The sequence below is a fragment of the Falco naumanni genome, chromosome 1 (genome assembly GCF_017639655.2).
Source record: "Falco naumanni isolate bFalNau1 chromosome 1, bFalNau1.pat, whole genome shotgun sequence".
Lineage (NCBI taxonomy): Eukaryota > Metazoa > Chordata > Aves > Falconiformes > Falconidae > Falco > Falco naumanni.
This window is the reverse complement of record NC_054054.1, coordinates 70,379,419-70,406,844: the sequence shown is the minus strand read 5'-3', so window position 1 is coordinate 70,406,844 and position 27,426 is coordinate 70,379,419. Positions and strand designations below refer to the sequence as shown.

Here is a 27,426-nt window from a genome sequence, read left to right as displayed (position 1 = left end):
CCTCCCTTGCAAATGTTTGGATTTAAAGATGAAAAGTACCATGCAGGCATCTTATAATAAACTGATGAACTAACAATGGTAAAATGATTTTTAAAAGTTAATCAACATTTATAGTTACTATAATACAGTCTTGTCATATACAAGAGTAGCATTTACAAACAGCTTATATCCAAGGAAACAACAAAAGAAAGAATTAAAGGGAAGAACATGGAGTGGGTGGACTCTTCTTCACAGAAACTTAGAAGGCATAAAGTGACTAATAAATGTTTTTTCCATAAAGCAAATATCATAGACTACTATAATTACATCCTAACTTTTATGACATATTTTAAAATAAGTATCACACACAACTCCTGTGCAGTTTGCCTTAAAGTTTTTAATCAACCAGACACCTAGTTATTTTTTCTAATGTAATTACAGATGAGACTCAAATAAAGTATTAAAATAAATCCCTTACCTGATAGAAAACATATTTTAATAATGAATTAAAAATAAAAGACTTGTCCCTTCCAACTGCCAGGAAATATGTCAAGAAACACTACCATCTTTGAAGTTGTAAAACTTGCCTAAAAATAAGTGGAAAAAAATTAACTTACAAGAGAATAACAACACTTCCTTCAAAGTTTAGTGGTGACTGAAATGGAATTTTTTTTTTATTAATTTCCTTGTACACATCTTACAAGACCAGAGTAGCTGAATTGTTTATTTCAGAAGAACTCATACATATAAGCATGATTTTAGAAAGTTCACATGCAACAGATTGTGGTAAGAGTTCATGTATTTCAGTATCACTTAATTTTACCCAACTGCACACAAGGAAATTATTCAAATTACAAAAAAGCTTACTGGAATGCTGATTTTAGCAAGTTTTTTCTAAATTCCATTTTGCTAAACTGACAAAAAAACTTTAAAAATTCTAAACCAAAATACTGATTTTTAAAGGTATATTTGTGGAACTTAAATGTAAAACATTATTCTTTTCATAAAATAGAAAATGCTTGAACATGTTTAAAACACTCAATGTTTCTGAAATATTATGGAGTTGATAAATTGTCATAAATTTAACACAGGATCCCTCTAATTAAAAAAAGTGGTTCTCAACATAAATCAACAATTCCCTAGTGCACTTAGAAAAGATCAAAAGCAGTAACTGGTATCTTTCCTTCCAGTGTTAATTAGTTATTAAAAATCTTAGCTTCATTAGTACCTACTCTGAAATAGTTTGATTTATTTTTTTTTTTTTGGGGGGGAGGGGAGGGAAGAGGATGTTATACAAACAAATCCTACAAAAAAAAGTCATGAAAACTAACTTGTTTTGAAACTTCTTGCCTTTATCACAGTAAAAAAAGGATATGAGACTCCATTATTTTCTTTTAAATGAGCATCTTCCTTGAAAGACCTCAGCTTTCATTTGGTCCTGAGTTGCATGTAGTTGTACGTACTGCATAATTCTACTGGCCAAGTAATATCCTTTCCCTACATCAGTCCAGATATGTCTGATAATTGTAAGTAGAAATTAAAAAATCAGAATCAGTTCTTTGGCATAGTACAGAAGTTGACAGCTCCTACTATTTGGATTGACTGCAAGTTCTAAAGAAGAATTTCCTGTAATTGGAGCAAGGGGGACAGGATGGGACTTCATTTCAAAACCAAGTAGATTAAATGAATGTTCCTTTATGGATTTCAAGTGTCTTCCATTTGTAATTTACTTGATGCCTTCAATACCAATTCCATTTTCACAGCTGAATATTTCCTGCATACAAGGTAATCATCAGTATAGCCGTAAACCCTGTTAGTAAACCAGCATTCTGAATAAGGAAGAATGTGAGATCCATCTTTCTTCCAGTCACTTTCTCTCGCAGCATATCATTCATCTCTGGGAACTGAAAAAAGGGATATTTTTAGGTAAATATTGCCATCTTGTGGTAGTATGCATAACTCGAGGCATTATGAACTGAATTCTATTGCTACTTCGGACTGAGTATTACAACTAACAGAGGGTGAAGGCAGTCACAGGAATAAGTCATCCTAATTACTCTGAAAAACCACTTCACTGAGGATGGTAACATGAAATGGTCTTTTGTTCTGCTCTACTGTGATTTCACCTGGTTTTCTCTCATGCAAACTTCCTTTTTTTGATTCCAGCAGTCTCCTAGGGTCCAACTATATCTAGGAGCAATTGCCATTGCTACACATTGTGTTTCTTCCTTCACTAGTATAAACAAAGGGAAGTGGAAGATTAGGATTCTTCTGCTTTATCTATAAGCAAATAAAGTGAAGCTGAAAATAGAGATAACTCCTCAGAAATAAGAAACCTGTTACAAATATAAGGTCTGGTGGGCTGATGAGGTAGTGGTAAAGCAAGGAAGAAAGAAGAATGTTGTGAAACACAGTATTGCATTAGATTGCAGTGAAGGGATTCCTCATTACATAACATACATCTTAATGGCTACATAACATCTATGGACAACTGATCTGCTCTTAACTGCCACAACAAAGATAACTTTGAGAGCCAATGGAGGTGATGGCAGATGAGCACTAGTGATAAAGTCCCCTGTATGGGGTGATTCAGGGTATGTTTGCTGCAGATAAAGTCAACCGCAGTGGATTTTGACAAATGTGCTCAAATAAGCTTTAAACTCTTCTCCTGTTGTGCTGAGAGTAGTATACCCAAAATGCAATGAAAACTGTATATTTCAGTGTTAGTTTAGAAACCTTCAGGCTGGGTGACTCAGAAGCTGTATCTATCTTTGATCTGATAAGGCAAAAACACCCACTGAAGGTAATGTAACTCTTGAAGAACAGACTAAGGTTAGTGGGAACCGGCCAAACTTCCCAGAAATCATTCCAGAGCTCTGTAATCCTCTTGCATAAGAGGCAAAGACAACAAACCAGATCAGCTTCATGCCACACAGCAAGGCTCATTTGTGCACGCACATCACTGTACACATTGTCACATGCCCACAGCCTCACCACAGAGTGATCTTACTGGTAGAGGTTGGACTATGCCAATACTGAAGGAAAAAAGCACAGCAAAAAGGAAAGAAGGAAGGAATGACATTCTATTTAATCCTACCTGCTTCTGGACAAGCAAACCAGAAGTGTGTGAAAATCGTAACAGAAAGCAGAAAGCCAGATCTCTGTACAGACCACTTGAATACCCTATTTCAGACTTTTCAGGGGGAAGAAAAATTCAGATAGGTAATTGATACAATCCAGAAACCTATAAAAAGAGAGACTGGGATTGGGGGGGGGGGGCGGGCAGAGGGGGAAATGCAGAGAGAGGAACAGAGAGAACAGAACAACAGATACAAAGAAAAGAATGTTACCTACTTTGATGGATTCAATAACAAATTTAATTTGAGCTACTCTAAATTTATGTCACGAGTTCTACACATCATAGTTCAGTACAGTAATATTCATTATATAAGTGAAACTAAATGAAAAGCATTAGCAATTAAGGTATTGCAAACTTGCAAAATAAACTATTTCTATTATTCATTTAACATCAACATTACTACTTACTAAATATAATATTATTACCTAAGCTGTAATAGTATTTAATGAAACAGTCACTATAACTACATAACATTTCTTAAATGCACATAGAACTAAACTGGGGTCTCAAAACTTTTCAAATTCAGGACTCAGTCTTCCAGTTCTACACTCAAATGGATTCTCATGTGGTAGGCATAAACACCTTTGCAGATAAATCTGTTCTCACAACACTGAATTAAACATAGTAAAACTCAAAATTATTAAAGGATCTTTCTTAAGATAAAGCATCATCATAGGAGTAAATTATGGAATATTGTTGACTGCCTGTGAATCCAGATTTTATTTCCCAGCATCTAAATCTGATCTGGATCTTAGCACAATTTCTTTGCTTATAACTTCTAGCACACTTAAAAAAATAAATGATAGACAAACCGTTTTGAATAGAGTTCAGCAAATGTTTTAGTCTGAACCAAGGAAATAGGGCTAGCACTGTTTAATTTAAACATAGAATAGAATTCAAGTCAGATTTTTCATCTAATCACTGTAGTTACACACCTTTCATTCAACTCAAAACTAAATGTTTCCTTTTGTTGACTTTTTTCTTTTTGCTTTTCTTTCAAAATATGGTTTAAATAGAAAAATGAACCTTTTTAAAATAAGGTGAAAATACTCTGCCACTTTAAGATGCTGAAACAAAGTATTTAAAAACTTCTTAATCTTTGATGAAACTAACCCAAATTCAAAAAAAGCTTGTCTCTTTCTAAAACTCCTTTTAAGCAATGATCTGATCAGCTCTATTTATGAGCTTTCATGTTTCATAAATAAGCATAACCATTTGTGGACCTCCATTAGAGGTATAATTGATGATTTAACATGTAATAATAAGTAGATGACACTAGCATGAGGAACACAAAATACAAAATTCTACTGGACAGACTTAGTGCAGTCTTTTTTTTCTTGCAGAAGAATAAATCACTGAATATTAAATTCTATCTCACCATATCTGCCAGAGAGATGTACAGGAACATTCCACCAGCTACAGCAAAGATGATGTTAGGAGCAAAGTTGTTGCCTACTAAGATACCAAAAGCCATTCCAATGTAACAGGAACATGCAGACAGAAAGTTGAAAAACAGGGCCTGCCGAGCACTCATTCCTGCGTTAAGCAAGATGATAAAATCCCCTAAAACAAAAGAAAAAAAAGAAAACCATCTTCAGAAACTGATATTGTGATTATTTTCTGTTTTCAAAGGAAGTCTGAAGAAAAGACATGATTCGTATACAGATTATAACCCCTTGCTGTTTTTTTCCATTCAATTAAACAATGGGATTTCCCTTCAATACTAAGGTAACTGATATACTCTAAAGCAAGCAGATGATGCACAACTGAGCTAAGAGCACAAGAACTTAGAACTACCTATAATGATAAAAAAAAAAAAAGATAATATAACAGTGTATATAGCATATATAAACAAGGCAATTAATATCTCTCTAATATACATTCCCAACTTCCACCCACCTGCACGTGGGAACTTCCTGTGCTAGATGTGTATTTTGGTGCTTGGGAAGTTTTTTATGAGTACTTTTTCCATTCATTTGTCTAAACTTTCTTTAAATCTGTGCCAACTTTTGACCAGCACAACCTCCAACAACAGTGATTCCCACAGTATAGAACGTGTTGAATGAAGTCCCTTACCCAGTTCATGAGGAAACTCTTCGCACAAGATGGCTATGGAGGTACTAAGCCCTTGAAACAGAGACAAAGTGAAAGAAGCACCAATAGCCAAACCATCTATGAAATTATGTACAGCATCACTCAGTGTTACCATCCAAGCAATGGTCCCAATCTTAGACAGTGGACGCCCCTTAAGACACCTGCATAAGCTGCCTTCGGTGGCTTCTGCCTGGAAAAAAAATTCCACAATAAAGCAATTACATAAAACACTGAATAAAGCTGCCAACGAATCACCTTTCTGTCTTTAAACGAATGCCAGTTATCAAACAAAGCACACTACTGTCTGTGGAGACCAAAATGCTTGGTCCAAGAAGAGGCATATGTAGCAGAAGCAACTGTTTCCTGTTTCAAAAAGTTAACACACAAGGTCCAATCACCCTTCTGACTACAAAGCTTTACCTGAATGTCCTTCAGCTGAGACAGAAAGCAGTTCAGGCCATAGTGGTCTGAATGTCTCTCTGGAGTTTCTGTCAGATTAAGAGAGTGCCAAGGCTCCTCACAGCCTCCTCAGCCATCTCCATTAAGCACACACAGACAGAAGGATCTGATCACAGTGACTGACAGCATCTGTATTTCCTACCTAAAACACATGCAGACCAGTTACATACTGCCAGTACATCACGCTCTCAGAGACACACTTAGATGCCACAGTAGCAGCGAGGTACATGTGAATAGACACACAGCCAGATACTCCATAAACTTTATTTCTAGTTGTGGGCAGTGACAGTCAAGTCCAGCTATTCAAAGTAGCTTCTACAATGTTCACGTTTAATAAAAACACTAGTGGGTAATTTTGACTGTGTGAGTCAAAGGCTCAGAGCATGAAAACAGGCTAATAGAAAATAGCAATGCACATACACATCAAGGATCTCCATGCCTTCTAGAAGTAGAAGTGATCTATACATGTGGTGCCATGAAATAATGAAAAACTTGAAGCAGATAAAGTAATTTACATTTTCACTAGGAACACAAACTAACTTCCCCTAAAAAAATTCCTGATGATCCATTCTGATAATTTCTGTACACACATATACTGCAGTTATATAATATTTGCAAGCATTATAGTATTTCCCCCCTAAAAAAAAAGAAAAAAAAAAAGGATTTGCATGTAAGGCATTAACTAGTGCTTACTTACTGGAATACATAAGCAGTAATACATAGATCTGTGTGCCCATAGACGTATTTATACACCTCTTCTTCTCTTGTAGAAGAAGGGTTTAGAGAAACATGTCTTCCTCCTTATGAAAAGGTCACAGATTATTCTAAGATATTTGACGTGGTAATGCCATATCAAATGCAAACACTACCAGGCAACTGTATTTTGAACTTCCTGGAAATATAATGGTTAATAAATTCTTAAAAAATCTTTAATGCCAGAGCAGTAAGGTCTGTCTCATTATTTGCTCACCAGACTCTTATCTGACATACCACTTACTGACTACTTGTATGAAGGAGTTATCTTGGGACAGGACAGGATAAAAGTTCAGGTCAGCGATTTCTGAGTCAGATGCCTGTTGCACTACTTCAAACTTGTAGCTAATAAAGCCTTGATTGAGTAGTGCCACAATTGCCATAAAGCATACTTATGCCTCCTATTCAGTGCATAGGAAGTCCTGAAATAGTATTTGTGCAACTGTACTTAAAAATTGGGAGTTTCCCTGATGACTGAAACACATAGGTTTTAGACTTGTACTATATGCTTACCTTCAGCTTTGGAGGGTTCCCTCTCAATATTTCATCTAACACACAATCAATGCCAATCATATTTTTGGGATGATTAATTTCTACCTCTACTAATTCTACCTGAGATAGGATCACTTATGAATAATAAACCTCTCTTAATCCACAAAGGCAAATTCAAAATCACTTTAAGAAAGAAATATTACAAAGCCAGCTACATAAAAATACATATATTAGGTAACTGGAAGTAAATAGAAACATGAGTATGAGAAAATCCAAACAAATTAGCAAAGCTCTTCCACCTATTCATCTAGCTCCCTGAGCTGAAGTTCTGTTTCCCCATGGTTTTTTCTGTTCCCTGGTGGCCATGTTCCAAGCTGCCTAAGAACTGATGGAGGCATTGTTTTGTTGATCATCCTGATTTCTGCCAAAAACACATCTTCTTTCTGGGGCACGTTTCTAGCTTCACTGAGGAAAGGGAGTTTGAGAAAATGCACAGAATTTCATTTTGAGTAATTCATTCATTTTTCTACTAAAAAGGTACATTGTTTGGAAACCACACACAAACACAAAAATCCCAACAACAGTAGCAATTATTTTCTGATAAAGCAACAACAGTAATCTCAGAGGAATGTATTTTGACAAGGTATATTAGCAACTTTATCACACATGATAAAGAAAAGTAGTGGTGGTTTTTGTTCTGTAAAAACTTTCTACTACCAAAAATTCTCACATCAAATGCCAAGCCCCTCCATAAATTAAATGGGTTTATGAAAAGAGTTTATTAGGATGAAAATTCCTAAAAGATCAATGAAAACAGTGAGCAAATAATACAAGTGTGCAAAAACGTCACTTATATACATAGTTGTCTATGTTTGTTCCTATTAAAGCACATTTGGTTTTATGTGGGAACCATGTGTGTGCCTACAGTTTTCTAAGGGCTGTAGGGGCATAACTGGCTTAGCCGCAGAACTTAAGTGAAGGACCCATTTTCTGGTACCAGTTGCACTGCTGAGAACTCCAATGACAGTCCAAAGCACTGCATATACATAAAAAAACCCCATAAAAATCTGATCTGAAGATTTTTTTGGTTGAAATAAATAATTTACAAATATATGTGCTGAACTTTCTACGTGTGTATGAAGAAAATGAATATTGAGCAAGAAGATGATATTAAGAATTAGCTGCCAAACTTATCAAGAATGGAACCGATTTTAGAAATGTGCTGAGGTTTAGGCTGTTTTATCTGTGTTTGTTTGTATTTTAAGTAATTGCAATTAATTTAGGAGAGTATCGATTTACTTCTAAAAAAAACACTTTCTTGATCCAACCTTTCAAAATGCAGAAGTAAGTGTAGTTTAAAATCCAGGAATCAGTCTGAGAGGGTCTGTAATATATATAGCTATCTGCCATTTACCATGTTGCTTTGAAGTATCATAATTCTTGCCTGTAATCCATTTCAGATAATGTCTTGACTTCTGTAAATTATGTAAAGTACAATGACATTGCTTGTCTGAGTTTATATGCTGAACTTTATACTAGATTGTGTGCCTGATAGAAGTAGGTTAACAACTAATACATATTCTTAATGCTTAAGATAAGGCAGGCTACTGTCAAATTTACCCTACAAATACATAGGATTCCAATGCAAAAACATGTCTGCCTCTGCTAGACTGTTCTGACTTCAAGATGGTAGTTCAGCAGACGTCACAGAAGAGATGCCAGCTAAGGAGCTCTGTAATACCCAGCTGGACTATCAGGTCTGACTTTTATTAGTTATTAGTACAGTTCTGTATTATTTGTACCTCTGCAGTTTATGGTAAACCAAAGACATCCTTGGTATTTTTGCTCTTCTGAACACCATTTTTTCTTTAAAAGTAATGGCCACTCTTTGGTTCCCAAATTTAAAGAAATTATACACAGACTCACTTATTTTATCCCACTGTGTCTCACCAGATTACTAGTTATTTTTAATGCATCTGACTCCTACAGACATGAACCAGACATGTCATTTTGTATCCTCTGGAAGTGCCCACAGGACCAAGAAAGAATCCTGACACTGCCTCCAGGGCATAAATAAAGGCCACTGTAAACTTTTGTTATACAGCTCTAACGTTGTGCACCCGAGGATAAAGGCATTTCAGCAATTTGTCTCTTGTAGAGGAATTATAGAGGACTGTATGAAAAGTTTATTTGTAAAAAGGTTGTGATGATTGGTAAAAACGTAAGGTATGAGAGAGAGAACACGAGCCCTTGATGAGGAGAGACTAGGAGAAGGCAGTAGAGGGACTGGCATAAAGACTATCTTGGTATGAGATGATAAAAGACCTTGTTGCAGCTTGATAGTTTTGAGAGTGCTGCGACAGTTTCTGAAACAACTTTTGGTCAAAGTTACTGTTCTAAAGCCATATAATTTTAACGCGTAGTAGATTCAAATTTTCGGTAAGCACAAAAGAGTTTTCCAAGGCTGCAATTACTGCTGCAAGTGAAATCCAAAAGTATGTGACTAATTAAACATTTAGATTTACTTTGGCAGTCAGTGTGTTCTGGTATTAAAAAAACGAATATGGCCAAATCCCCATGGCTGAAAACAGCTACCTCACTTTGGCACAACTGGACTTCAAACTCCCTCCTTAAAGCCTACGTGATGATATCTGGCTACGCTGCTTGCCCTCTCTTAACTTTCAGATTACCATGACACATCAGAATTCTATTAGTTAAGTGTTGGCTTATGCCAAATTGTTCCTTCATAAATACCAAACGCCTGTAAAGTTGAACCCATAGCTACCCCTCGTGGTACTACCCCAGCTGCCCCAAAACCCCTCAGCCACATTGGCCCTTCCCTGCCTGCTAATAACCCTGAAAGGCTACCCAGCCCCTTTGAACCTGCCTGCTGGAGAAAAAGAGTAATGATGGGGTTTTGTCTGCTACCTCCAATATCAGACTATCTGCCACTGAGATTTCCTTGCAGCCGTCCCTGGCTCCAGAGTGAATTTTACCTGGTTACTTTCCGGAGGTTTTAATACAATATATTCTTTTCCTGGATTTGGAGAAATGGAGAGCAAGAAAGAATGGAAAGCATGAATTTTCGTAAGAACAGTAAGTAGAGAACAACTTCTGTAAAATTTTAAGTTCTTGAAGTTAAGATTGCATGTAAGAGGAGATGTATGAGCATTCCTCAAAGGATCTTGGGGTGACCTACAATACTTCATGATGACAAACACTGCATCTAAACTAATTGCTGGAAATAAACGCTATACAGTTACAATTTATTGTTATAATATATGGTATGATTTTGTTATGTTTACATTATATGCAAGCAGATGGCTAGCCAAAATGTAATAATGGAATAGGTCCAGATAAAACTTCTGATAAAAAGGGCAGAAAAACACCACCCATACTGAGATGACTGTCTCTGCAGAGAATGGAGGGTTCTTTGATTTGTTTTATAAATCTCAAAATACAGTCTAAATATACTAATTTCTTCTTGTTGTCCAAGCATTTTTAAACATTAAGCATGTTTCTCCTAGATTTCAAAATGCCCAGTATCCACCACACTTCATGACATTTCTACAGTAAGGACAAGTACAATTTTGGTATTTAAACTGTGTGCATCGAATGTCTTGTGAGTCTGCAGGGTCAATACTGTACTTTCAGATTCTCTCCCAGCTGCTAGGTCCTGCCTCTGGCTTCCTTTTCTGTTCCTCATTGCTCCCCACAAACAACTTACTGGCTAAAGAACACGGGTGGTAAACCAGAAATCTCTACTATGAAAAAATCTGCCTTAGCCAACAGAGAATTGTTTCTATGTCTTATTTTTTTTTAAATAAGGGGCAGTACTGCCTCTCCCGGTACAGGGGAAAAGAGTAAAGCAGCACACCACTTTCTCCTCCTGCTGCCATTTTCTTCTTAGACAGAAGAAAGTCATATTTGTAGTATGAAAACAAACACAGAGAAATATAGAGAACAAATCTGAAAGAGAATCACACTTAAACCAGGAGGAATGGCTTCTGTCTCAACATACTACCTCCATAATTCCCACAGTATCCAAATACACTGGTCTAGCTCAAGCAGAGCTTACAATATATTGCATGAAAATTACTATACCAGTTTTCCTCATTAATCATTGATTCAGAGGAATCAGGTTCTCACACAGCTTTACATAGTCAGAAACACGATACAGAACATGGAACACTACAACATACTATCACTCTTCAAGCAAATCAGTAACAACAACAAAATCAAAATTAACTGAATTATCTGATTAAATATATATATATGTCTGTCCTACCCACCCCAATACTGAGCTCGATTAGTTCTTTTTGTTGGCCACAGATCGAATGCATCATTCAAATTTTATAAGCTTGCCCCAAAACCCTTCATTTTTTTCATAGGTCTCAAACAAGTTATAAGTTTACAAAAACTTGACAAATGTAACAAAAATTAGTATCTAACTCTCCTCTCAGATATGCTCATATATTTGGCAGGGATAAAATAAATACACACAATTTTCATACCTGTGCTGAGACCACACTGATGCTGTCAAAACCAAGATTTCCATTGCTCTCTATGATGGCAGAATTTGCGTAACACGTCCCCCCATTGCTGGATGACAGTGGTTTGGGTGGGTTAGTCTTATCCTGAGGATAATTCTGTTCTCCATTTTCAGAGTCATTATGGCCAGTCTAGGTGACAAATGAATAAGTAGGTAGCTAATTAAAACAACAGCAAAATAACAAACATAAGAAAATAGAGACCAAAAAAGAAAGGGTGGAGGCATCACATTCATAAAATCATTTAGGTTGGAAAAGACCTTTGAGATCATCAAGTCCAACCATCTACCCACGACTGCCAAGTTCACCACTAAACCATTTCCCTAAGCACCACATCTACATGTTGTTTAAACACTTCCAGGGATGGTGATTCTACCAATTCCCTGGGCAGCCTGTTCCAACACTTGACCACCCAAAGAAATTTTTCATAACATCCAACCTAAACCTCCCCTGGCACAACTTGAGGCCATTTCCTCTTGTCCTATTGCTTGCTACCTGGGAGAAGAGACTGACACACACCTCGCTACAACCTCCTTTCAGGTAGTTGTACAGAGTGGGAAGGTCTCCCCTGAGCCTCCTTTTCTCCAGGTTAAACCACCCCAGTTCCCTCAGCTGCTCCTCATAAGACCTGTGCTCCAGAACCTTCACCAGCTGCATCGCCCTTCTCTGGACACGCTGCAGCACCTCAGTGTCCCTCTTGCAGTGAGGGGCCCAAAACTGAACACGGGATTCAAGGTGCAGCCTCACCAGTGCTGAGTACAGGGGGACAATCACTTCCCAAGTCCTGCTGGCCACAGTATTTCAGATACAAGCCAGGATGCTACTGGCCTTCTTGGCCACCTGGGCACACTGCTGGCTCATGTTCAGCCGGCTGTTGACCAGCACCTCCAGGCAGCTTTTCAGCCACTCTTCCCCAAGCCTCCCCGCTCCATGGCGCTGTTGTGAGCCAAGTGCAGGACCCAGAACTTTCTCATCGAACCTCATACAATTGGCTTCGGCCCATCAATCCAGCCTGTCCAGAACCCTCTGCAGAGCCTTCCTACCCTCAAGCAGATTAGCACTCCTGCCCAATTCGGTGTTGTCTGCAAACTACTGAGGGCACACTCAATCCCCCCATCCAGATCAATAAAGATACTAAACAGGACTGGCCACAGCACTGAGCCCTGGAAAACACCACTTGTGACCAGCTGCCAAATGGATGTAACTCCATTCACTACCACTCTTTGGGCTCCTATTCACACAGCTCATATCCATGCTGCCTTGCTTTCAACACCATCAGTAAACATTCATATGTTTAAATGAACTCCACATGTATCTAAGTTCCTAACTTATCTCTTACTTTTAGTTAATCGGAATATATGTGGGGATTTATCATTTTTATACCTTTATACAGAACCTCCCAAGCTGAACGTCTGACCATAAGTGATCAACATTTGCTAATTATTCATGGCTGCTTGTCAAATACAACTTATAAGCCTTTGTCAACTGCTCCCAAACACAAAGGGCAACACTTTTTTTTATATTTTTTTTCTGGTGCAGTTAGTACAAACGAGGGAACAGGAACAATTGATCTTCATAACCTTCAATATCAGCAACAGTTTGGATGGGGGGACCATAAGTGACGTAGGAATGGGAAGGCAGGACAGTTTTCTTCACAAAATGTGAGAAGAGAGGACCAAAAATTTTGGGAGGCCCTTCTCTCAGACAAATTCAGCCTCACTCCTGTGAGCACACAGAAGCCAAGTACACTGACATATGGGTAGAAAGCAAAGCCCTGTGCAGTAGGGATAACTGCAGTGTCACTAAAGCAGTGTACTGTGTGTACCAGAGCATGGGGAACCAGCTGAAGTTAGGTGAGATTCAGGCACTGTCAGCACAGTTATACTTTATAGATAACTAAGAAGGTATATAGATTCAGAGAATCATTTAGGTTGGAAAAGACCTTTGAGATCATGAAGTCCAACCATTAACCAAGGACTGCCAAGTCCATCACTAAACAATGTCCCTAAGTACTGCATCTACATGTTTTTTGAACACCTCCAGGGATGGTGATTCCACCACCTCCCTAGGCAGCCTGTTCCAGTGCTTTAATATGTCACATCGATTTCTCCTTCCCAAAGGGGAGCTCCAGGGGCAGACTCAATTCTCTCCAGCTCTTACATATTTCCACTTTTTTCTGAAGCATTTAGCTAGCACGGCAACAATTTGGCCGTTGAGAGCAACTATAGCATACTCCAGTGGCAGCAGACCACACACATCTGGATTCTATTCCCAGCTCTGCTTTTAACTCCCTTAAAAAAGTGAGATTGCTTCCACTATCCATATGGATTTTAAACAGATATATAAGAACACGCAGTAAGGCTGAATTCCTCAGATAAAATGGAAAAAACCCACATTTTATTAACTTACCAACTCACTCATAAAATATAACAGGTACTTTAAGGCAAGGTTCATTCAGTTAGTGATATGTTTCATTACCTGGTTATAGATCTTCAATATCACTTTAAGAATCCTTTCCACAAAGAAGAGAATATAGAATCCACCAAACACAGCAACTGCTTTCTCAACATAGTTGTCTACTTTAGGGTCAAACCCAAATGCCTAACAGTGAAGAAAAAAGCAATGCAAATTAGTCTGCAATCTTAGCACATTTCCAGAACAACAATCAAATACAACCCCACACACAGATACTCTAATATACAGACTTATCTGTCTACCAACCATGAGTTTTCATGAAGTTGAAATTATGAAATACCTGATCTTTTTTTTTTTTTTTTTTTTAACTTGGATTAAATGTTAACAGTGTTTTAATTTAGTAGAACTTTATATGCGGAATATGTAGTAGTAAAGTACAAGACAAGGAGGGTCTAACCTGTAGGCCATTAATGGTCACTAGAATTTTGTTCAATACATTTCTCTTTCTGTCTAGAGGCAGAATAGCCTTTGGTCCTTCCCATGGCACTACAAGACAAGATCCCGATGGCTCTGCTATAGAGATAGTAGCTAATGATGCTGAAGCCCACCCACAACTCTTTGCAGATTGCAGCCCACACATAGAACCCACTGAAGCATGCTTCTAAAATTAATACACTTTAGAAACGAGTATGCAAACCAAATAATGATTGCCTTTGCTTACCTCTGGAATGAGCTGGAAAACTGCATTAGAAAAAAGAGTGCCGATGGCCAAACCCACAAAGTAGGTTAAAACCTTGGGAAAATATGACTTCTTTAAGAGGGGAGTTAAAACCAATCCCAGAAGTGATGCCAAGTTAATGATAGTCACAGCCAGGAACCCAAATCCCCAAACTGTGGATAAACAAGCAGAAATACAAAATATTTTAGTATAACACCCACTTCAGGCTGTTTGTGATTTTTCTACTATGGAATTGGGAAAGAGAGTGGTTCCCCTTGTTGAAATTACACTTCACAAATATAAAAATCTTAACATGCATAGATACTTAAGATGCATACTTGCAGAAAGGAAATATCTGGAAACATTGCCTGGGACTACCATATTAAAAATGGAAACTGTGATAGTGTAATATCTGGGATAGCCTATCTGCTTCTAGTATAAATCAGGACTCTCTACAGTCAGTGAAGAGTAAAAATTAAAGCTGAAGCCAACAGTCAAAGTAGCTATAGAACAGACATAAGACAAAATTTACTAGTACCATGGTTAGATCCAATTATCATTTACTCCTAAGGAACTCCAACACAGAAAGTCTACTGTCTTAGCAGTACTAGATCCAAAAATACTTTCTGATGAAGGATAACTCCTTCAAATCATCCTGAGATGGTAACTTTCTGTTCTTAACAATCCTCCTCCTCCTCTAATTCAAAGTAGCTGGCTGGAAATGCTGCTCATCACTGCTTCTTAAACAGGTGAGGTAGCAGACAGCTGATAGTAGAGACAATTATAATACAGAAATTAAAGCATATAAAAGAAGAGGTCCTAGGTTCAAGAAGATGGACATGTGGTTTAGGTATACAATAGGGAAAACCTTTCCTAAGAAGTGGCAAAGGCACCAGGGTTCACCAATTTAGTTTCCTTCATCATAAGCATAGTCTCAGATTTTCAGAGTTCAGACACCAGGACTTGTACAAAGCCATACCATAATTATTCTGGAGTCTGAATTACAGGTTCGGGGGTAGGGGTGGGGTGGAGAGCAGAGCCAGGTGGTTGCTGTTGCTGTTCACAAGTATCACAAAGTTGTGTTTCTGTGCATGACTACCATTTTTCCCAATGATATCTCAAGCCCCTGTGAGTACAGAGAAAAAAGCTTTAAAAGTTGCACTGAAGAGGTCTACAACACTGCCTCAAGTGATGCCACCACACCACCAAGTTATCCACATAGACAGTGGGTTTGTCTAAATAACAATCAAAGACAACACACTGTTGTTGATTATACCAACAACAGATTGGTATAATCCAGGAAGTTACATCATTATATGCTTTACAATACATATGCAGAGAAGTTACCATAAATTCCTTTCTGCATAGCAGAAACTAACAGATCAGATTACGATCTACAGCCTAACTTTCCTGCAACACAACCAGCAAACACACCTAAGCCAGATTCCTCACCTGCAACTAGGATGGCTCTGCCTTGTTTGCACAGTGTCACAATTTTTGTATGTAATTAATTTTATATTATGTCAAAACCAGAAGGCATTAGAAACATTTAAAGCATTTGCAGAAAGTAAATCAATGTCAATTAGGGCACTCATTTGTCATTTGGAGGGGGGAACACAAAACTAGATATGGGTAGATTCACTAAGCTACACAGAAGATTAATTTCCATTAATATATGACATTTCAGTTTGTAAATATGTTTTTGAAATCAAATCTATAATGAACAAATGGGCTTCCAATGCCATCGTGAGTCACAAACCATCGTTTACAGTTTGGGATTACTACAGAAGCACAAGTCTCTCAGTTGAGTATACAGAAAGCTCCTACACAATCCTGTGCAAATGTGCATAATGTGTATTTTAAACTGAGTTAACAAAATAACCCCCCCGTTTATCAGATATGAAGCATCTAGTGTACTTGCTCAACTTCATCTAACACAGGAAATTGGAACAAGTTTCAAAAATTACAATAAAAAAAGCTAGTACTAATTACTTTTTACAACACAAGACAAAGAGGATAAACCTACAAATTATGTGTGTAGGTTAGTGGATGACAAAAATGATAGAAGAACGGAGCTTAAAACCAAGCACAGAAAAACAGGTTCTTGCCGAATTGTGAGAGAAGTTCTCCCGATACCATATGCTTCACTAACAAATGGTCTAACTTTCATGCTGGTACTCGTTGTTCAGAACAGCAAAACATACCGGGACACTCAACCTGAAGTACGTGTTACAAATAATACAACCATTTTGTATGCTTAAAGCAACAGGAGATGTCTCATAACACACTAAATGACCTGGACTCACAAGTAGGGAAATATTCTGAACCACTGGAAAAGCCTTTCTTCTTCCTGATTTACCAGAGATTAGAGGTACCAAAAGATAGATGTGGTTTTACTTTTAAAATTCCGTCCTAGATCTGGATGGGTCAAAGAACTTGGGATTTTACATATTGATATTTTGTTTCTGATTTACTCACCCAAATTGGGAGAAAAAGTAAGAATTAAATTAAGCAATCAAATAATCTCAGACAATTCATGAATGCATTAAGTATTATCCATCCTAGGCATTTCACAGATCCTGCAATGAGCCTCAGTAATACGGAGACTAGTTTAAGCTAATTAAATTTTTAAAGATATTCAATAAATCTAAGATCTTTTTTATGCGTTCTCCGGGAAGGTGCTCCTGTGTCTTGTGGCAAGCTTTTCTTTGAGTTCAGGAAGACTTGAAGTGTAATTGGAAAGGAAAAAAAAAAATATTACCCCATAATTACACAATTACAGGAACGGGTACTTCAAGAAAAATACCACAAATGGGAGGAAGGGGTAAATGATAAAATTCCAAGGCAACCAACGTTGCCAAATTTCCTGCATTATGGATTGTATTTCACAATATCACCTATGCAATCCTGTCTTAAAATCGGTTTTATTTACTAGGACTCTATCCACACCAAGCTTTCCATGAGTCCATGCTGGCTCGTAAGCCGGCTAGTCTGACTTTACATATCAGAGCAGAACAGTCTGCTTAGGACACACACTCTCTTCCCCTGAGAATGGTGGCATGGTCAGCTTTTGCCAACTACCATTATTCCTTCTGTCTCTAGAACTCTAGCCCCAACAAAGAGACAGCCAAGACACCCAAAGCCACAAGAAACAAAAAACAAAAAAATGGCAGGAGTGCAAGTAATATATCCTCCTTAAGAACACCACTGCTCATCACTGTTCCTTGTAAGAAGTAGGGACAATTGCTCTGGACCTTCCTGAGGCAGGCTCAGGCTCTTCCTTAGTTGTGTCCTGGGATGAAGAGGAAATAAGGATACAAATACCTCTCTAAAGAAGCCAAGCAAACAGCACAAAACCTGTTTACCTTGGACAGAAGGAATGCCGCTGGGCATTTCCAGCTGTTTCATGCAGCTCTATACACCTCCCTATTATCTTTCAGAGAAGCAAGAAAAGGAACAACATGAGCAGGCCACTAAGGTCAGCTAGGTTAGGTATCAAGTTATACAAATCACAAGGAAAAAAACATGCTACATGCTGCCTGTTAACTTCTACTGTGCTTCAGCAGCACTTTTTTTTTTTATTGCAAGTAGCTGTCCTGTAAAGTTTATTGTACTAATTTGTTCTGTATGTCTTGTCCATTTGTATTTTGGAAGACAGAATATTGTTAAGCATGTGGGAGTCCCTGGGCAGAAAACTCAGATAAGCACAGCTGGAATACATGCATAGAGGATTTTGCTTCATGGGTAGTAATTGAAATCAGCTGGTCTCAATGCTGCCACAATATAGATTCATTTTGTAACGGGCTGGAGGTATGCATAAATCAACACCTGCATTTGGCACTGGGCCTGACGGTGAATCTCCCTTCAAAATCGATACCAATGTGTCACAGCCTCACATACTTGTGGGTTTAAAACACCCTAACCATGGGTCTTGCAGATTTCTTGTGCTACAGCCAAGGGAGGGGCAGGGAGAAGGCTGCCTTGCTTATCTGGCTACTGGACATTGTTTCTGAGCTGGCAGGATAAAAGAAAAACAAGAGGGATGGTCTAAAACAGCTTAGGAAGTTAACTATAGGTCAAGCTTTCCATGTACAACCTACTTAAACTGCCCCACAACAAAACAAAAAAATAAAAATAAATAAATAAAAAAAAAAAGAGAGAGAAATCCTACTCTCCAGTGCACATATTATGGACTTCTTGACAATATGTGCCTTTGTGGTATAAGCCATCTAGAATAACCATGGTAAACTGATGCCATGGTTTCAGTGATTAATCAAATATAATTCTGATTATTCACTGACACAGCTATTTTTTAGGAATGATCTATAATTCTTTATAAATACCAACCAACACTTCTATTAATCAGAATGTTATTAATACTAGAATTTCAAAAGTTATGAAAAATATTGCTCTATCTCTGCTCATAAATACTGCCATTAGGCACCTGCTTATCGAGCATCCTAACTTTTAACTTTAATTCAGCTGGTTCCCTTGGAACAATAAATTTATTTGGAATACTGAGTCAAAAAAATAGGCTACTACCTATTTAATCTTTATCAGCGCAACAAGCAACTTCATTAACCAGCTGAATCTTCCCTGTCCCACATTTTTTACTGCACTGTATAGTTCTGTGCATAATAAATACAGATATAGGGAGAAAAATAGGAGGAAGGAAGATTAAGGCTACTCAGACAAGTGATGGTATTACATGTGGAGGGCGCAGCACATAAAGGTGACATGAAAGCAGGAGTTGGAGTTTGGAAAGAATATGAGTAGTTTTCTTCAGTAAAACAGTCACTGGCTCCCCTAATGTCATGACTCCCACCTGCAAATAATTCCACTCAAATGCAGTCCCCTAATAACTTTACCTTGAGTTGCCTTGATACATGCACATCCCACTAACCCTGATTTGCCACTGCAAATCATGGGCACAAACTTCCTTTCTCTACCCCCATCTTTTCTCCTACTGACCAGCTATTAGCAAGAGTCTTTACGCTTCAAGGCACAAATCATTATCCAAATAAAACAGGTCAGAAAGTCTCTTCCTTTAATGGGCCGGTTATTCCATAACTAGCTACTTGGTTCTTTCATCTTTCTCTAAAACATTTTTAATAATCACTGTCAAGAGATAGGATATTTATTTAGCTAGTCCACTGAGCTGAAACTGCATTTCAATTTTATGTTCCCACTTTACAACTATATCCTCCTAAAAAAGATGTTCCTGTTGTGTATAGAAAAATGCTTACTACTCACCTAAGAAAATTCCACTGCAGTCACAGTATTAATGCAATAAATATTAACTAACCTTGTAAAGAACGTGGTTTAGATGTATCCACAAAGTCTTCCTGATGATCACACGGGTGAAAAATTAGCTGTTGCAAAACAGCAGGACATACTGTAGAGAAGCTTGAATTTGACACGTGACTGTTGTTCGGTATTCCATGCAAAGAAAAAATTTCCTCACTAGTCAAACACTGGAACAAAAAGGGATTCTGTCAACTTAATACTTCAAACCAAAAAATAAGTCATACACTGAGAAATCCAAGAATTACAACATGAAAATACTGTAATAAATTTTCAAGGAAGTGTACGCTGTGTTTGTAAGATTGCTTAATGTGAGGCAGAAGTGATCAAAGTATTTTAAGTAAGAAATCACTAATAAATGTAACATGATCTCAAAAGACCTTTTCAAACCTTATTTCCTATGAACCAGGACAGTTAAACCTTACAATATATTTGGAAAAATGGCTTCAAAGTAATTAAAATCTCATGTAATTACCAAATAATTAAGTTTAAGAGCAGACTAGATACAGTTAAAATCTCAGTGAGAGTATGTCAGAAAGTGATCGGTTACTCAGTGACCACTTGTTTAAGTGACCACTTCTACTTTACAACAATGCTTCTTACCTATCTCCCCAGATTAGCTGTTTAAAAATGATCTAAATGTTAGCAGCACTCAACATTTCAGATTAATTTTATAGCAATCATTGTTAACAGCAAACATTGTTTTGTAGAACCATTCTGTAACCCAATGAAATAAACTCTTACTTTGGATCTTCACTTGTCCTCAGGACGTAACAGTATCTAATGGATCAAGGATAAACGTACTTAGTGCTAAACCAGGCCAAAGGCAGGGCCAGTTGCTCTGTTTGTTATTTTCAACCACAAAAATAAAAGGCAAACACCATGAAAAATCTTAAAATATACATTACAGAAAAATTGGTTATCTTTACATGAAAATGTTATATACTACTCTTCCACCTCTTCATTTATTCACATTCAGTATTTCCTACAATGATCAATAAGGAGTGTTCTTTTTTGAGTTTAATAAAAAGCAATTTGGTTTATTGCTGTACAAAAAACATGTACCAAAGTCGAGTCTGAAGACAAAAAAAAAAAAAAAAAACACCACGTTTTCCTTTTATATAAAATATCAAGTTAGAGCATACTTGTCCCTGTAGCAAATCTCAGTTTGGTTGCAAAAGTAGAGCACTGGAAGTCTTAGCAAATTTAAAACGAATGTTCACTCACTGCTCTTCTCAGTTTTGCTAGCCTTCAGATTCCACAGCACTTCTCCAATAATTCAAGATTATTATTGATAAATTCCTTCTAGATATAAGCCAAAGCAAGTAATTTACACTTCAGAAGAGCTGCTTCTGTTTGTATTTTTATAATACTGTCCAAAAGGTGAAAGGCATGCACACATCATTTGAATGTGTCTATTTCTGATTTAGCTTGGAGGAAGAGAAGATGCAGGCCAATTCAAGTCACTTCAGCTAAATTACATCCAGGATGGTTCTGTCCTTCCTCTTTAACGATGCAGTCCAACAGAGCACTCAAGTACATGCTTGAACTTAAACATAAGTATAAACCGTGTTAAGGCCATGAGACCTTTAAGACTCAAATGTGTACGAGCAATGTGCATATACTTTCATCTTTCAATGTCAATGCTCATGTCGAAGTATCACATATAAAATAAATACAGCTTGATAAAAGAAAATGTATTTTTGTTTTAAAGCATGTTGCTCCATTTAATCTCGGTGGAAGTAGTGCACAGAGAAATCATCACTGAAGATACAGTCTAAACAGCCCAACACATAAACTCTGGAGCTTTCTATACTGGTTACATGCCTAATCATTCTACTGGTAACTCTGCATTATGAAATAATGCAAAATACATGGCTAATATGTCCAGCATGAAACAAAGAGAGGATAGTTGTGGTCTACAGGAATAGTTCCTATATAGTGCTTCTTGTACTACTTGCTTATAGAGCCATTTCTGGAAGTCTACAGTGAAAAGCCCTTACAAAAAAAAAAAAAAAAAAAAAAAAAAAGGCGCCAGTAGGAGCCATGTTCTAGGTAGAAAAACAGATTATGGACAGAAAATAAATCAGAGACAGCACGAATTAGTAAACGTTGAGACTTGTAATTTCAGCTACATACAAACAAGTAAGTGAGAAATACCATCAGACAAGAGCTCTTTTATGTGAAGAAGAGAAACAGCATTTTATTTAATTACTATTATTATTTTGATCAGGGACAAACCCAGAGGATAATGATTCCTATAAATGATTCATTGTTTTAAGTCACCTCATACTCTCAGTAAACTCCTACATACATCCAAGAGCTAAAAAGCAAGCTTGCATGAGTTCAGTGGCACAATTAAAGGATTAATTAAGAGATTAAATCTATTAGAAGCCTTGGATTGGAGCAACTCATGTTTGCACACTGCAAAACTCTGCATTATCTTTGGAAGACAAATATGTTAAGACAGCCACACTGCTGTAAAAACATAAGCTACTTATTTTGTAAGACTGACAGACCATCTCAGCAAAAAGGAAATTTAGCCTCATGGAACAGGGGACTGAGAATGATGTCCTTGCTCACCAACTATATTGTCACGATTGTCCCATGCTGTTCAGTAAGCCTTGTCATAGTGATTAGGTGAGGGGACTGCTTGTAACATGACTGTCACCCAGTGTTTAATATACAACTGCAAAAAAAGATAGGACTGATCATGATCCTGAATTGTTAAAAAATCATTTTAAAAAATGGTTTTATCAAAATTGTGGAGGACTTAAATCATGAGAATTTACACAACTACAAAGTAATCAGACTTAAAAAAAAATTAAACCATCAACTCTGTTATTTAAAGAGGTGTTTACTTTTCCACTGGTAAGGCTCTCCCCAAAATGATTGACTAATACGAGATTTAATTTTTTTTAAGATGGTAAGTGAAGTGATGCCCAACTATCTAGAACCTTTTTATGCCAGTATCTTTATAAATGAAAAGCAGATGCCAACTCACCACATCCTTTGGAGGAAAGGATGTCACAATTCCTCAGACAAAAATAATGCAGAAAAGACCTCTAACTGGAAAATTAACAAAAAATGCTACAGTGCCAACCATTTCATAAGTGTTTCAGTCCCTTTTCTGATCTTCTGCCATGTTCTTATCTCTGTTCCACCTTTGTTTTATCTGTAGCACTCAACATGCAAAGTACTAAGACACCGAACAGCAACCTGGATGGCAGTTTCTCAATGTTGCCAGATTACATACTGCCTAGCCCACACCAGGCTGAGCCGTGGGTCACACAGTAGCCACAGCAAAGACAGAATGCAGTGAATACCTATCTGACCAGTCTGGGTTTGTTGGTTGTTTTTTTTTCTTTTACTTAGCCTGAGTCTGGATAAGGCAAAAAAGGGACATATGACTATGCCTTCCACAACTTATCTGTAACAATTTAAAGAATCTAATGCTGATGTGGTGACACCTTTTTGTCACTTTGCACAGGTAAAAACTGGATGCTAGGAGACAGAAGACAACCATGCCTTCAATAGGCAGCACTCCATGAGAAAAAGTCAAACCAGATGAAGCTGCTTGAATGCACTTGTGTGCTTGAGGGATTACACACGCACCCCGATGTGTTCAAGGCAGCTGAAAACTGTCCATGAATGCTAAAATTTGCTGAAGATATTGTAGAAATAAAACACTTAGAGGGTACAACAACTAAGGCTATTTGTTTTCTCACTGGCCAGACAATATCAGATCATGGTGTTGGATCAAGACCATAAGCCACACACTGTCCGACTATTCCCGCTTCTTTGAGAAAGCACAAGTTGTTAACTACCGAAATACTACCAGAAAAAGAAAAGAAAAGCAGTTACTAGCCTGGTACTAGTTTACCTGAAACACTTAAGTTATTGGTTTTGACTCATCTTGAGGTGAAAATTAATTATATCTGATCATTAATATTAATAAAGATTTTAATTTCATTTTGTCCAAAAGTTTTGTTCAAAAATTAAAAAGACACAGTATTCAGGCAGCATAACATCTAGACTGGCATAAATACAGATTTAGAAAAGTCAAAGGAAACTGGAGCATGATTTTAACACCTACTGATTATGTCAAAGCACAATATAAAGATGACGTTAACAAGCTTTCTTTCTAATGCCCATTCACCTTCCAGGTATTTTTTTACGAAAACTTTTGAGCATGTCATATAATCCTTCAGCACACATGTGTCTGGCTATCATACTACAATGAATCCAACAACAGCAGACCAAGCATAGTTTCATGTTTTTACATCTTGCTAATAATGTAAAATACAGAGTGAGTAAACATGCCATCATCTATTATACTGAAATTGCTAATTTTTCTCCTAATAGTAGCACTAAAATGTGTTGGAATTCCACAGTAAAATGTGAAAAAAAAAGCAGTGACCAGTATTTGAGTTTGCTTGGTTACCCTGATTTCTCTGACAGGAAGTCTTAGCTTATAAGGTGATATGGAAAAATTGAAGAGCCAAGAAAATATAAACATAGAATAAAGAGAATTACAGAAGTGCATGATGAAAGCAAAAAAAGAGCATAAGGAATTTGAGACAGTTCAATCAAAAATTCCAAAACAGTACCCAAAAAATTTTACTTTTTTGTCTTTCACAGGAAAAAAATTAGCATCTTCATAGACATCATAGGACATAAGTCACCATAAATGCCTACATGAGTATACGTTCAAACACCATCATCAATAAATCAAATAATTTTTTCTTCTCCATTATCTTTTCAAGTCAACCTGGTATCAAAAGAAAACAGAAATCAAGCATCCATCTTCTGGCTTACATATTCAGACGCTTTCAATCTTTGAGCAAATGGATCAGGTTCTGGTAGATCTTCTCTTGTGAGATTAACAGGCTTACCAAAACTGTTATGAATGAAACATTAAAACTAAACACTAATACTGGGATAAAACTAAGAGACTGTTCCTTCCTGCCAGTTTTTGAAGTGCTGTATCACCTGTCCCTTACAGATCAGCTCTCCACTAAAAATTACTTCGGGCTTGGATGAGGGACTCTGATAGAGCAGAGGCCTGTTATCTAGATTGGAAGAAAGGCCTGGGAATCATCCCACTAGCTCTGGGCACTGAAGTTAAGAACTGAAAGTCTGAGATAACCTTGGTTCCTCCTACAGGCAGATATTTATGCAGCCTGAATGGATTCAGCCTACTTGAGAAAGCCCTGACTCACTCTCCAGAGTTATTTACTTTCCTCTGTAGCAAAGCAGTAGAGCTTACACCTCTGATGCCTTCCAACACACTGTTAGATTCAGCCGCTCCATGTCTTCTGTCATAACCAGTAGGTACTCTAAATTATTAACTTGTAAGCACAAAGAGTCACAGTGTTTGAAAATGATCACACGGAATGTACTTGGTATGAGTATGCATTTGCAGGTACCACCTGCCTGAAGTCACTGATAAACCAAACATCTATGAGGGATCAAAAGCCTCAGGTAAAGGAGGTAAAATGCACTTGCTTAAATGGTACTAGCTCATGGAGCAGCTGTAAGGCCAATTTTAAGACAGAACACAAGTAACTCAGCAAAAAAATATACACATTTCAGTATGGTATCCTAGATACTATTCAAAATAGATGCAACTAGAACAGGCCTGTAGAAAAATTTCAGTTAAACTTCAAATGACTTATGAGGCACATGCATCTACAGTAGTAAGAAAGAGCATTACTACTTTTTTTCTTCTGTAGCCTGTGCCAAAGCCTGTGTACGAGGGCTACGTGCTTTTGCAGAGAGAAAACCTGAAGGACTAAAGAATCTACTCATTTCTGTGCCTTTTTAAAGAAAGCACCTTTTCATAGCCATATTCAACACTGCAAACTTGTATTTAGCATGTGTAGTTGGGAGTATTTATGTTTTTAATACACTGTGTTGGAACAGTGTTCCATTTGTGAGATTTGAGAACAGCTACTCTGGCATATATTGCCATGCGTATACAGAATACTACATTGATTTCAGTGACATGAACTCCCAATTAAACCTCTCACAAGAGTAAAGACATCAGAATTGCACTCCATCTAAAACAACGGGAGTTTTTCCAAGGTTTGCCTCCTTCACAGAGCAAGCAAGAGAGCTATACTCCAAATGTAAAAAAAAAATTCTCAAGGTCCCGAAAGCCATGCCTCCCCCATTTCTTAGGGAGTGGAACCAAACCAGAGCAAACAGTCAGCCCTGCCTTCCTTTCATTTTCATGACTAACTTCGTGTCCCTGATTCCTAAGCATAAGGAAGCCTCCAACAGCCTTATGATTCCCCTTCAAGGAGACAAACTAAGTCTACGACACTACAGAGACATGAAATTAAATAGACTTTTAAAGTAGCAATGAGGTCCATGTTTTGTACGGAGACACTAAACCAAGTAAAATATTTTCATGAAAAGTAATATTCCAATTTTATTTAGTCAGTAAATTAAACATCACTTTGAAGAGTGTTTAGTTGATTGATGGGTGTACACTTTGCAACTTAGTAAGCTGCAAATTGACTAAGTAAATTTGGTACTATATATAGGGCTACAGCTTGATATATCCTTACTACATAAAGAGGACTTTGGAAACTCAGATGAAACTTTCTGAAAAAGTTTCTTTATACAAGTAGACTGCCCATAATCAAGTTTATGCTATCGCATGACAATTGCATTTTAACAAGTCCTGAAGATTTGTTTATACAACTCTCAGAGGGAAACACTAACTGATTCTCATACATTTCTTGCTGTTGCCCAGATGTTATTTACCCAGGAAAACTGCCAGTTTAAGAGCTGAGCAAGGAAGAGCTAGAGCTAACCCCACGGGCAGCCCCACACCACGGCAGGCAGCAGCTCACTGATGGGTGGCAGTTTCTCCCCTGCCGCAGGCTGCTCCCCTGGTGGACCGGCACCTCCGCTCGAAACCCGGCCCCAGCGCCGCAGGAGCCCTTTGCTCCCTCCCCGCTTCAACGTGAGGAAACACGACGACATCTAAGAAACCGGGCAGCTGCCCACCCGGCTCGGCACCCTCGTTCCTGGACGTGCGCCTCCAGCCCAGCCCTCACCGCCGGCGCGGAACGGCAGCAGCCGCACCCGGACAAACCCTGCTCCCGCCGCCACCGCGGTACCTGGTTGTGGTGCAGGTGGGCGAGCGGCAGCACCGCACCCAGGGCCGGCGCGGCGCCCAGCTGGTGCAGCAGCGCCGAGAGCTGCCCGGCCGACAGGCTGTGGTTGGCCCCGAAAACGCGCAGCACATCGTCAGCGAAGGTCGCCGTGACCGGGGCGCTCCGCGCCGCCGCCGCACCTGGGAGCATCTCCAGCCCCGCGGGACGCGAGTGTCGCTGAGCACGCTGCACGGCGCGGCCCCTCCGTACTGCCGCCGCCTCTGCGGGGCGGGAGGAGCGGCGCCCGCCGCCTCGGCCCCTCCCCGGGGGGCGTAGTGGGGCGACGGGGCGGGCGGGCGGCAGCGCGGCGGTGCCCCCGCGGTTCCGGACGGGGCGGGCGCCGCTCCCCGGCGG

General features: G+C 38.3%; 1 protein-coding gene across 1 annotated transcript; it reads right to left on the bottom strand.

Annotated features, from left to right (window-relative positions):
- Positions 1-623: 623 nt before the first annotated feature.
- SLC39A8 (solute carrier family 39 member 8) lies at positions 624-27,426 on the bottom strand. Its single transcript, XM_040598632.1, has 8 exons — positions 27,037-27,426; positions 19,905-20,073; positions 14,603-14,772; positions 13,945-14,067; positions 11,431-11,598; positions 5,195-5,402; positions 4,497-4,681; positions 624-1,883 (listed from the first exon to the last, which is right to left on the bottom strand). Exons 1-8 carry the CDS (start codon positions 27,220-27,222, stop codon positions 1,737-1,739), a joined length of 1,356 nt encoding a protein of 451 aa, XP_040454566.1. The 5' UTR covers positions 27,223-27,426; the 3' UTR covers positions 624-1,736.

Coding starts and splice junctions, on each gene's coding strand:
- SLC39A8 (XM_040598632.1), bottom strand. CDS start 27,222: ATGCTCCCAGGTGCGGCGGCGGCGCGGAGCGCCCCGGTCACGGCGACC. Junction 4,682..5,194: donor AGAGTTTCCTCATGAACTGG/GTAAGGGACTTC, acceptor CTTTTGTTTTAG/GGGATTTTATCATCTTGCTT. Junction 1,884..4,496: donor ACATCTCTCTGGCAGATATG/GTGAGATAGAAT, acceptor CCCTTTTTTCAG/TTCCCAGAGATGAATGATAT.